The following is a 13,300-nucleotide window of genomic DNA, read 5'->3' as shown; positions in this document are numbered from 1 at the left end:
CTTCTAGAGCAGTTGTTTAAATTTACAAGCACAGAACACTTTCATGTTATTATATGAAATCAGAAATATATATCCCACCATTCTGTTATCTAAAGTGCTGTGTTGAGGCAATCACTTGACAGTGCTTACATTTAGAGAGGCCAACGTGGTCTTACAACTCAAGGCCACTGCTGCTTGATTAGTGCTATTATACCCTTTGACTCATACACTTAAGGAAGATCATTGTTTTTTTAAAAAAGGAAATATTATTATGAGCCATTACATTACTATTTATATAAATAAAAGTATAGGGAGCCTGAGGACACACACCTTAAGAGTGGAAAATCCAGAAGGACTATAATATTTTTTTAAAAAATTCTTTTTAGGCTTACATTGAAATTTTTAAAATCTTGGATTTGTCACTAATGGTGTCTTTTCATGCTACACTACTTGTCATCCATGACAAGTCCTTGTGGCTTTCAGGAGATTGTTTAGATATTTCTTTCAGAAGGCTATCAAAAAGAAAAGATAAGACAACCCTAAATAAATAACTGGCTTAAAGCTTCATCTTTTACTGAGCTCGGAAAATGAGTTATTTTATGAGCAGGTATCATAGATGCACAAGAAGGAGAAGCACTGTGGGCTAGACGAATTGTCACCTAAGTCAATGAGCTTAAAAGCCAGTTTTGATTTATGATTGTTGTATTAAATAGTCAAGCTCCTCTATTAAGCATGCTGGTCTCATATCAAAGCAGGCATGTGCCATGACCCAAGTCAAAGAAAAGTGCAAAGTCTGTCTGAAGCCTGAATTATGAGGGCAGATAAGTTTTTGACGGATGTTATTTCTGAGACTAGATGCCTATGCAAGAGATGCAGGCAGAGCAGAATTAAATCAGACAAAGATGACTAGAAAGCTGACTTTAGATGAAGAGGCACAGGCAATATAAGCCTGAGAAAAAAAACCAACTTTTTTAGCATAAATGCAGACAGGAAGAAAAGGTCTTGTAATTGTAAATATAGAAGCTATCTTCTGTTCTGTGCCCCAGTCTGGCAAGGGATGGCAATGGCAATAAGAAGGACTCCTCTAAGTACGTAAGTAGCAAAAGGAAGACTAGGGAAAATGTGGGCCCACTGCTTAATAGGAGCAGGGGGTCTGGTGACAGAGGACATGCAAAAGGCTGAGGTACTGAATGCCTTCTTTGCCTCAGTCTTAGTTTTCAAGAGTGGCCTTTAGGAATCCAAGGCCTCAGAGAGCAGGGGGAGAGTCTGGAGCAAAAAAACCCTGGGGGCAAGTCTGAAGAAAGGAAGACTTACTCTTAGTGGAAGAGGATCAGTTTAGAGAATACTTAAATAAACTGAACATACATAAGTCCATGGGCCCTGGTGGGATGCACTCATGCATGCTGAGGGAGCTATTAACATGCTGAGGGCCACCAAGATGATTAAGGGACTGGCGCACCTCTCCCATGAGGAAAAGCTGAGACAGCTGAGGCTGTCGGCCTGGAGAAGAGAAGGCTTGGGGGATCTCATCAATGTATATAAGTACCTGAAGGGAAGGTGTAAAGAAGATGGTTTCCAGTGACAGGATAAGAGGTAATGGGTACAAACTGAACAGGAACTTTTTTCTGAATATCAGGAAACACTCTTTCATTGTGAGGGCGACCAAGCACTGGTGTAGGTTGCACAAAGAAGTTGTGGCATCTCCATTCTTGAAAATAGTCAAAAGCCGTCTGGACGCAGTCCTGGGCAACTGGCTGTAAGTGACCCTGCTTGATCAGGGGCTTGGGCCAGATGACCTCCAGGGGTCCCTTCCAATATCAATGATTCTGTGACTCTGTGATTCTGTAATCCTTTCTGGATACAAACATACCTGCATGAAAACAGCTTTCATAGTTCTTACCTTAACGAACTGCTTAAATCCAAGGGAGAGTGTCATCCTACTGTTCTCTCTGAGCACTCTTAGAATTGACAACCTCAGGCTTTACAAGGCTTTACACAGCAGTACGTCCTATTTAGTCTTCAGCCAACTGAGTATTTCAATTTTCACCGCTTTTTAATGGCTTTTTCGTGAAATAAAGCAAAAGGAGAAGCACAAGAGTTCCTTAAGATCACAAAACCATAAGGCTCCGTAACAACCTGTTCTTGAAGTTGAAGTTAAATTGGTTATATAGGCATGAATCTTCAAGAACCCAGAATAACATTCTTTCATGTAGTTATTCAAACACTTGGTCTGATGAGTGGTGCTGTGTCAAAGCAGCATGTCTAATGTAATTTTTTCTGACAGACCAGGAATTATTTCAGATACTGAAGCAGAAACAGGGAGGAAATGGCATATCTTACAAGTGTCTAGAATGGCTGAACATGTTGATTTATCAGAAAAAACCCTGAAGTCTTTATTCTACTCTACTGAATTATTTTCCCAGTTTGAATGCTTCCTCATACAGATATTACAAAATTTAACTGTTGATATCTAGTAATCTCTTGAGGAGTTTATGTGGACCACCAATTAGAATTAATTGCTTCTTTCTTAGAACCTGTTGTAGTTTATCTGATATGTGTATAAACCATGTAAGCAATGCAAAGATATTCGAGATACCATATCAAATCTGGCAGATGATAATAATATTACTTTTTCAAAGTACCAAAACCCAAAACCAATGGAATTCTGACCCTTGCAGTACTTGAGACGATAGATACTAAATGAGCAACTGTGGCTGTCACTAGAGGGAGTGTCTGTAACAGTGGAAAAATATGCTTGTCAATTTTTGCAGTGTTTAAATTAATAGGATCTGGAGGAGTCTTTGAAAAAGCACCGGGAAAAAAAATCCGTAATATACTGCAGATTTACAAGTGATTTTTCTTTCCTATTTGCTTATTAGGATCAGAGAAACCATTTAATTGATTAAAACTGCTTCATTTCTCTGTCCTCAGGGCATACAGGATTTTGAATGTCCTTTCTTGGGATTATGTTTTTAATTGTGGATGTACACAAGTTGGTGATACTTTTAATACATTAACATTTTTTAGTATATATAAAAAGTAATATTTATTAAAGTTCTACATGGGTTGGAAAGTTGCCAGTCACTCTAAGCTGCTAGATGCCATCACTTTTCAGAACTGATGTGGTCAGAACTACTGATTATTGTTCTTTTTTTACAGCCTAAAATACTTGTGGTCTTGACTAAGCTAAGCAACTGTGTTCCATTGTCCCTTCAATATGGGTCATGTTTCTAAACCTCCTGTTTTCCTTACTATCCTGTGTATAATCCTCAGTTTGCCTACTTCTTTCTTGACAGATAAAGTATTCCAGACAAACTGATAAATGCAAAGTAAAGTGGAATAATTGCACAATATTCCCATTTTCCTGCCGTGCAGGGTTTGTCTTATTGCATGTAGCTACTTGCGTTTTTCTCTTCTGAATTTAAATTCTGATCTAGAGTTGACAGAACTCCCTAGCCTGGCATTTTCTCTAACTTTACAAAGGTACTTTTTGTTCCACCATCTGCCTGCCTGTTCAGGAAAATGCTGAACAGAAGGACCAGGTGTCTAGGAGAAGCCAGAGCATGGCACCGCCAGGCACCAGGAGCCACAGGGGGTGCCCCTGGGGCAGCAGGCAGGGCCTGGCAGCCAGCTCTGTCCTGCCGGCCCAGCCAGGAGCCAGGCAGATGGGGGGCTCTGGGGCAGTCCCAGCCCCAGGCCCTGGGCACCTCCCTGGGGATTGGGATGGGCAGAGGCTGGGCCAGGATGTCAGCCTGGGTGGCAGGCCTGGCTTAGCAAGGCCCATGGCCGGGCAGGGTAGGGCTGTGGGGAGCTGGAGATCAGCCCCAGTGTGGTGGCGCTGGGGCAGGGGCTGATGGCCCTGGGGGCTGACGGCCCTGGGGGCTGACATGGGGTCCTGGGCTGTGGACGGGCTGGGAGGAGGTCCTAGAAGAGGCCAGGCATGGGCAGTCAGGCCCATCAGTGCCATTAGCCGTGACGGACGACTTTAGGAGGAACAGCAGCCTGGAAGCCAAGCATGGCCACAGCACAGATGGTGACCTTGCCAACAGGACACAGTCCTGCAGCATCTCAGCAGAACTGGGTTGGTGATATTGACAGTCCCAGCAAGGCAAGGAATCAAATCAGGTCCAGGGTCCAAACAGGGAGAGCAAGAGACACCTGGAGACAAGACTACAATGTAGGTCCAAGGTCTATCAAGGAGGCAGAACCAGAGAGAAGACCGGAGACAATGCTGCCTTCCACATAGGTCCACAGTCTACCGAGGAAAACTGGTCAGCAAGACAGGGCTGCAGGAATCAGGCTGGGAACAGGTTCAACTTCTTAAATAGCTCTGGACATGTTTGGGTGCCCAGGCCTGAGCTGACCTGAAGCCCCAGAGCTGTCGCAGAGGGTACGGGGTGCTGGGGTGGACAGGTTGGCCAGGACAGAGCCCTGATAGAGTGAAACAACTGAACGGTGATTGCAGACTTCTAGCCAGCGAATTCCTTAAACATGCTAGAAGCTACAATGTAAAAAACGTCATTTTGCTTAGAGCATAACTTTTCAGAGCCAAGCCAGTGCCTGTGGAAATACCATGTGATTAGCAACAGTCCTTTTTCTCCCCAAACCCTTACTGTTGATGTTCCTGGCTCAGAAGGTGCAAGCCAAGCCTCGAAGCCCAGGAGGCAGTGCATCCAGACCCAGAGCTCTTCCCAGGCCAAAGTCAGATGTCCTGTCTTGTTTCCCTCAAGGCTATTGGGCCTTGAATGAGAGGAGGCCCTTGCTTCTCTCATTCAGGGTTCAAGCCCGGAAACCATATATTAAGCAGTTCTTTTTTATTTTGAAATCTGCTCAGAACATCTACAACTTCAGTATCAGCCTTGCCATTTCTTCGGTCTGCAATCTTTTATAGTTGCCATTTTTGATCCCTTAGAATAGCTGTTAAGATATTTATTCTTTCCATTAACATTTTCTGGACTACCACTGCTGCCACAGAGCAGCTGACACGCCAAAGCTTCTAATGCCAATATGTACTTGCATGCTCTTTTTCCTACTAAATAAAAGGTAATTCAAAATACTTTGCCCTCAGTGAAAGAGCAATGAAACAAATTACCCTTCTTCTAGTTTAAGAGCCTGAAACACAATTATTATGGAGTAGCTAATGCAGGGTAGCCTATTAGTAAAGGTAAGTAGCATAAGGATACCTTTAGTACACCAAATGAATGATTATGATTTGGTTTATGAAAACCCACTGAAATGACTCAAATCTTGAAACTACTTATCTGCCCACTGTTAAAACTATTATTCCTTTGATTAGTCCACACACAGTGATACACAGAAAGTAACACTGAAGTTGCAATAAAAGTGGGGGAGAGGGGGCTTGCAAAAAAGTACATCCAAGAGGTTGCAACAAATCACCCCAGCAGTATTGTCATTAAAGAGGGGATACACTTCCTTAGTCTCCTCCTGCTAACCAGGCCATGTCGTGAAAAGCACGGACTCCTCTGTTGTGCTCTGAGTTGTATTAGGTCATCAAGATTGGTTGTGAGAAAACATAGATTAAGCTGGAAGAGGATTTTAATGCTGCTGCTCAAAGTTGACAAGCTGCCTCTGGACAGTGTCAGGCAATGAGACTCACAGCAGCTAAGAGGCTTGGTCCAAAATAAGACAGAGATTCCTTTGGTGATACATTTGTTTTGCTAAATGGCTTTGTACAACTCTGTGTCAGCCTGTGTCAACCGAAATATTTCTTTGCCAAAGCCAAAAGGAACTGAGATTTTAATGTCCTATCGCTAATACACCATACAGTGTCCCCAGGACAAGCTGGATACTTTAGCAGTAAGAACAAGAAAACCAGCGGAGAATTTTGATATCCTGGGAAAACCCTGTAGGGAGCTGTAGCACTGTCTGAATTTTGTAACATGTAGCACATTAGGTGAAGTTCATTAAGTGGCTGATTACTCCCTTTAGGTAGAGGACCCAAGGCAAGCCTAACACCACTAAACTTTTAGTTTTGTTTGGTCTCTGATGTATCTGCATTTCATTTTAAAAAAGTTATGACCATGTGGCTACTGCAGTATAAATCATGGAAACCACAATACCATGAGAGGAAATAAGGCAGCAAGTCCTGAAGATCCCAGCAAGTGCCTCCCTGCAGGATGGGTGAGCTGAGGTGTTGTTTCCAGATCTGGGAAGGATCAGTGGGACTATATGAAGCACACAGTAAGGAACCCTAAGCTTGCACCACAACCTTGGCCCCCATTCTTATGAGTTGCCCTCAGAAATTAGTAAGGCTTTGGAGCACTGTGAAATGATACAGTTGTGTCTCACAACTGATAGGATGGATGGATGAGAATGTGTGTCTTGTCTATGGTCCCCCAAACAGGAAGACAGCCCATGCCTCATGAATGCCAGGCAATATTACCCTGGATGTCTTAGACAACAATTGAGTAGACTGACCAGTAGGTTGTTTTGTGGATTGTAGCAACGGTGGTGAAGTAGCACTTGCTGACCCTGAATTACTATGTCACACAGGAAATAGTGTGGCTAGCTTCCACAGGGGACAGGATGGGACTGGACAGCAGGGGATGGGATAGCAGCCCAGAAATAGGTGTTCTTCCACCCTCAGAACCTGTATGAGCATGTGACTTTCTTTGTGAAATTTGTTATTAGCCCTTGGCTGGGAAAGACCATGATCCCACGTCTGAGAGATAGCAAGCCTGCACGCATTGTTAGCAGCCTCCAGCAACTTGGTCTGGCTTACACTGTACTGGAGTCTCCCTTAGCACTGACCAGAGTGGTGAACAGTTACAGAGCTCCATGTCTGACTTGACAACATTGAGTCACAACTTTTCCCTTGCCTGTGCCTCAGTGGAGCGTGCAGCTCCCTTGTTCGTTGGCCTTGAAATTCAGTGATCTGCCTGTGGCTTCATTTTTATGTAGTCAGATTGGTATGGACACCAAAAAGTGGTGGTGGCTCTTAGGGCTGCAGGGTGAGTCACAGATATGAGCAGTGTGCCAGAAGGACATGACCGAGTGGGGCACGGGGCAGCCAGCATTCCTAAGGGAACTGCATACAATGCAGTGTGAATTTGTCCAGGACAGTCTGTGGTGGGTGCTTCAGCTTGTCCCTTCACTGGGACACCCCTAAGGATATCCCTATCATAAACAGCACAAATGTGTCTGATGGGATTCCTCACTTGCACAAGATCTAAGCACTAACATATGTCTGCAAGATCAGGATTTATATCGTATTTCTTTATGGGCATAGTATTATTTGCTCACCTTAAAACGATATGTTGAGGGCATTAGTTATATTTAGGAAACACATACTAATGAACTGACTTAAATTACTTTTAAAGAGTTGTATCAAAATAATATCTGATATGTTGTACTCATAACTTTTGGGTAACTGATTTAGCTGGAGGGGAACTGTTTATCCAAGAAGAGTGTGGTCTGATTTTTTATTGAGTAGGTTACTTTTTCAAGTTTCCTCCTCCCAAGGTTACAAACATTTTTTCTGACATTTTTCTTGTTGTGTTCCTACACATGCACAAAATCTACATGAAGGAGGAATCACTGGCATTTAGTTTAAAAAAAAAAAAAAAGTTTAAGGAATTGAGGCAAAGTATTAAAGAACTTTCTTTACTGCCTCATTGAATTAAACAATATCTTTTCTTCTCTCGCTACTTTTAAATACTTGTTTTTAGCAAGAGAATCTCTTGCTTATGAAGAAACTCAGAATTAAATGAGTATTAACCAGGTTTTTTTCTGCTTTTAGTATGTCTGTCAGACACAGAGATGACCGCTTCAGTGTGGGAACCTCTGTGCCATGTCCATCGTAAACCTGTGTCCCTACCTGTGACCGGAGTAGGGTGCTACTTCAAGTGACAATAATTTCACAGCACTTCTCTCAAGGTTATATTTTTTTTTTCCTTCCATTTTTTTTCTGGTGAAAGGATTTTATCTTTTCTGGTAATGTGGAAAACGTCACTCTCTCCTCTTCCTTTTGCTCTCTTTTATCATGTGATTTTCAAAATCAATCTTCTGAATTTTCGGTGCTTTTTTTAACTGCTTCAATTTAGTGCGTATCTGCTTTGCAGTCAGTGAATTTTTACTGGGTGTAAAGATCCGCTGCCCCTTCGCTGCTTTTACGGGTGAGTGAGTGTTGCGCTTACCCAGCTCCCTCCCTCCTCCCTTCCGCAAAGACGCCCGAAGAAATGTTCGGCTAAGACGTCACGCCGCCGCCTTTGAAAACGGCTCGGCGGGCTCCGCAGCCCAGCTCCGCACCTGGCAGCTCTCGCCCGGCCGGGCGCGGCGCGGGTGGGCCCGGCCCGGCTCGGCTCGGCTCGGCTCGGCTCGGTCCGGCTCGGCTCGGCTCGGCTCGGAGCCCGCTCGCCCCGCGCAGTCCCGGCCGCCCTCGGCAGGTGGCCCCGGCGCCCCGCGGCTGCGCTGGGACCCGCCGGCTGCGGACGGGAGCGCGGGGAGCGGCGCTGCCCCCGGGGCGACGGGGGTGCCGGCCGGCGCGGCCGGGCTCGGCTCGGCGCTGCGGCGCTGGCCCGGTGGGCGCCGGGGCAGGGGCGCTGCCGGGGGACGGGCCCGGGGGACCCCGCGGGAGGGCAGGTCCGTGCGGGGCGGGGAGCGGCAGGGAGGGACGGCCGGGGGGTGGGCGCGGGGGCCGGGGCGAGGAGAGGGCGCCTGCCCGGAGGAGAGGGCGCGCGGCGTTTGCTGAGACCTCTCCTGTCCCCGCGCAGGGAGGAGGCGGCAAAGGTGCCGCCTCTCCCGAGCAGCTGCTCCCCGCGGGGCAGCGCCGGTGCCTCCTCCCTTTCCCTCGGGAGAAGCGAGGGGCAGAGCGGGAGCGGGCGGCGGAAGATGCGGTGCCTCCCGGTAGCCGTCCAGTTGCTGCTGGTGCTGGTGCTGTGCAGCCAGGGCACAGAGCGGTGTCCTTCAGCCTTCTGCGAGTGTTCCGACGAGGATGACTACAAAATCACTTGCAGGGAGATCCACTTCATTCCCAGCCTTCCGGAGGACACCCAGACCCTGTGAGTACATCGGGATAGTTCAGGGGAGGCACTAGCCGGTCGCGAGCGTTCGTATTTGGCAAGCAGGAGATGCTCTGAGCTACTGCCCTGTGAGGTGAGGGAGGGAAGCGGTGAGGGGGGAGCGCTGCAGTTTCCCCGGGCAGTACAGCATAGTGGGAACGGCGGTGCGAGGACTCTGTGCGTGTCGGGGAGACGTAGGAAAAGTGACTCTCAGACCTTACAGAGATGTGAAAAGGTGATTGTCCGTTGGGCCTTAAAAGTTCTGGGTACGATATGGGAGGCTGTTTGTAGGCAAACTGAGCAGAAGGCAGGATTCTGTGTGGCATGCGCCTAGGGGGTGAGGGGAAGGATGGGTAGCTCAAACGCAGTTTTGTAATTAAAAAAAGAATAGGAAATGGATGTGGCACCTCGCAAACAGTTCCACAAAAGCTTCTGTGCACTTTCAGCTTCTTTGCCAAAGCCCGCCAAAATGAATCCGCGGGAACTGAGAATCCCAATATACTGTCTGGGAGACAAAGTACTTTAGATAAACAGAAGTGTGGAGTATGGGATAGAGCAGCAAATTTGGAGCTTGCCAAAGTGATAGAGCAAAGCAATTACCTAACCGAAGTGTTTAGTACCATTACAGGCACAGCAGAATATCTTGTCTGGGTTTCAGCTGCCAGTCCAGAAGTTGTCCCGTGTCATATCTGTCAGCCCCATAGAGATATATCAAATAAATACTGTAGGGAAACCGAAATGGTACCAGTCAGCTATAACTAAGCAGCTGAATCACTCCTGGCTTTTACTTTGTCTCTTAAGGCACAAAATGTTTCTAGTCTCCAGAGGAAGGCTCATTTGTAAGTAGAATACTTTCTGATAAAATAAACTCAAACTCAGTTGATTTAATTGCAAGGTAAAATGATAATAGGTTGATTGCTTTATGTCTTGATAATGAATCTCAGGACCTTATCTGAAAATATGAGCCTGAAGTTATTTGAACTTATTTGAATGGACTTCTCAAGATTTTTTAACACCTGAAAGTAAAGGCTTAGCAAAGTGATAACTTACCTGAAAAGACAGAGAAAAAATTATTTATGTTATTTTCATTATTTATGCATGCCTTTAATTTTTTGGATGGTTAGACTGCAGTATTTCAGTTGATAAGATTTTAAGTTATACGGGTATTGGTTTGGTTATCATACTTTCGTATATGCGGTTTATTTGGTTTGAAATTGCAGTAATATTACTGTATGTAACATGGAGTATGTTCTTTGCAATCTACCATGACAAGCCAGAAAATAAAACAGTTTCAGTTTACAGAATAATTATGCCTTCATACAGGCATTTAAAATAGTTAATAGAAACAATGAGATCACATAATGGAATTGGATGCTTTCCTTGAAAAATGCTGGTATGATGGCTGAGAAGTACCTCTCTATATACAGCTTCACAAATAAAGCACTTTGGCTGCTGGAGTTCTAGTGTTTTAAACACCTGTTGTAATGGGGGCTCTAAGATCATAAGCCACTGTTTTTAAAAGACAAAAACACCTAGTGAAAATCTTATTTCCATGGAAAAAAGTAACAAAAACAATCGAGAAATATTTTTCTGATTATTTTGGGTGTGTTTTAATCATCTGTACCAACTGGGGTGACTATTGCAAACTTCTCAAGAAGTGTACTCCCTACCATAGTCATCATAAGACAAAAAAAAAATCCAGGTAGTGACAATTGTGATTTTATGGTATACAGTAGAAAAGGTAGAACATGTGCTGTATAGTCTGTTTGATTTGAAAATAAATGGGAAAATTCTCTAAGGAAATAAGGAAAATGGAGCTCTTTTCACAAAAAAGAAAAAAGCATTTTTTACTTCAGTTTGCAGTTTTCTCTCTGGATAATGTGTGTATATTTTCTTTCTGTGTTATTATTTGAATTGCTGAAGTCTGATGGACTGTATCTAATTCTGTAGTTCCTTGCTCTTGGCAAATGACTTAATCTTTCTTTCCCTCCATATGTTTGTTAAATGGGAGTCATAACAGTTACTTGGTGTTTTTTTTTCGTTCAGAGTGCTTTCAGATGCTTCAGACTGATTTACTTGCATATGGAGGATAAAATAACACAAAAAGTTTTCCTGAGAGATTGTAAGGTTTGCCCCTGCTTCCATCATGTTTTTCATCCCTCTGCCGTACAACTGGCAACACTTCTGAATTAAAGACAAAAGATTCCAAAATAATTGAAGTTTCTGTTAACCTTAAGAACAAATGAACACTTCTTCGAAGTGAAGTATGTAGCTGTGCATATCTGCACATTGTATGTTGAAAGCCTCCACAATTTTCCCCGAATCCAACTTTGTTACTTTAGTTAAAGTAACTTTGCTTCTTGGTGCTTATGCGTGAACCTCAAGACAGCCAATTTTAAAACTTTCTCGTGTGGCTATTCAGTTTTGTAGGGTTTTTAAAGCTAAGAGACTGGTGAGTCTAGGAACACTTTGCCAGCTTTTGGAGATGATGAACTCTTTTCAGTGCACAGGATCTTGAAACTCCAATTAAAGTTTCATTCCAATTATTCAGCCAGGACTGTTCTAATTTCTCTATCCTACTTTAAGAGAGTAGTATAAGCCTTTATTTAACAAGCCATGTTTATAAGAAATTGCAAAAAAAGTTTATTTCTGAACTTTTTTAGTGGAAAAGTGTCATGAACTTCAGCCAGGAAAGTGTGTTTGTTTTAAACTGGTTTTAATGTATTTGTCCAAATATAGTTAATGCAGGTGCTTATCCAGAATGCCTGAGTGCACAGATATTGTTCTTGGAGATGCCTTTTTTCAGTACAAGATTTTTCTTTTTTTTCTTTTTCTGTGGAGTAAACAAAAGAAGTAGAAAGAAAAAGGGTTTGCATATTACAGGCAAATCTTGTCTTGTTGCCTGAAGTTAAGGGTTATATACTTATACCATATTATGGTAGGAAAGCAGTTCTAAGTGGTACTGAAATACAGTACTAAAAAATACAAAATTAGGTATCAATAATTTTGTCACCTCTATAATATTTTTCATGCCCCTCTCTGCATAGCTGACACCCTGGCCTGGTCCCTCCTTTGCTTCTGCCTCTGCCTATCCTTGACTCCGCTCCTCCTTCATGCTATGGCAGTGGCACTACATGCATGGTACTGAGGGAATCCCTGTCCCAACCGCTCATCTGGTAGTGCTTTTCTCTTTCACCAGCACAGTGCTGGAGCAGAGCAATGGTTGGTGCTGTAACCTCCTCTGTGTTTGGTGGAATATGCCAGGGGAGATCCTGGCCTTTCAGTGCAAGCAGATCCACTAGGAAGTGGGGGTTAATGACTGCGAAGAATTACTTACACTTACAGACCACCAAAACCCCACTGAACCTTTGTCCAAAGATATAATTGCATCATAATGCTTGAATTATTGTAATACCTTTCTTGGTATCATTATGATGAAATATTCAGATGGTATCACTATGCCAGCATCATTTCAATGCAGTCCCCAATGCTTTTCATTTTATGCATCTATTATTAGCTGCTTTTAATTATTTTTCCTTTGGCAATAAAACTAATAAAGTTTTGCTTCTTATATATTTGTGCTCTACTTCACCTGCATTTGCTTACTAAAACAACTTCAGCTCCCCTTCCCATCCCTAATATCATCAGTACCCTCGCTTAGGTTTTCCACCACTTAAGAACAGCCATAGCAGATCGGTCCAATGGCTCTCATCTAATGCTGTATCCTGTCTCCAGGATTTCCCTTCTCTTAATTTTCCTTAGGTATCTGCATATAGAAGTCATATGTGGTTGTCTCCATGAATAGTGTCTCAGCTTTCAATTATTTTTACCTGCAGGAAGTTTCTAAACTTGGTGTGGTTTTGTCATTATAGTAACCCTCAAAGGATTGCTCTTCTCTGTCTCTTGAATTTCATGTTTGCGCCTCATTCAATTGTCTCTTGAGCCCATTTCAACATCCATAATATCCTTTGGCAATGAGTTCCACAAGTTTAATCGAAGTTGCAAGAACTCATTTTTCTTGTTTTTAGCAAATGCCACATTGTCCTCTCATCAGCAGCTGCATACACAACATTTTCAGGTCCCTTAAGCCTGCTGACAATATTCTCATCTCCTCCCTATACTTTCTATAGCAAGCCAACAGTAGTGTCCTGTGTTCCCTCCCATAAATGTTACTCAAGGCAGTCTCATCAACTGCCTAAACCCTGTATATATATATGACTGGACAGAAGGCAGCATCTCCTGAGTTAAGAGCTGTATGAGTGCTGAATGATTATTCTCCATGGAACGGATAAGGGCTGAGC

At 43.7% G+C, this 13,300-nt stretch overlaps 1 protein-coding gene across 1 annotated transcript in view; it reads left to right on the top strand.

The window, feature by feature from the left end:
- The first annotated feature begins 8,829 nt into the window (after positions 1-8,829).
- Positions 8,830-13,300, top strand: part of TSHR (thyroid stimulating hormone receptor) — a 75,900-nt gene continuing 71,429 nt past the window's right edge. Inside the window, exon 1 of the mRNA XM_075031082.1 lies at positions 8,830-8,999. Coding sequence (XP_074887183.1) covers positions 8,830-8,999 — 170 coding nt within the window. The remainder of the gene's footprint in view (positions 9,000-13,300) is intronic.

This window comes from Buteo buteo, chromosome 6 (genome assembly GCF_964188355.1).
Source record: "Buteo buteo chromosome 6, bButBut1.hap1.1, whole genome shotgun sequence".
NCBI classification, from domain to species: domain Eukaryota; kingdom Metazoa; phylum Chordata; class Aves; order Accipitriformes; family Accipitridae; genus Buteo; species Buteo buteo.
The sequence above is the reverse complement of the archived record's forward strand: the minus strand, read 5'-3'. Positions and strand labels throughout refer to the sequence as shown.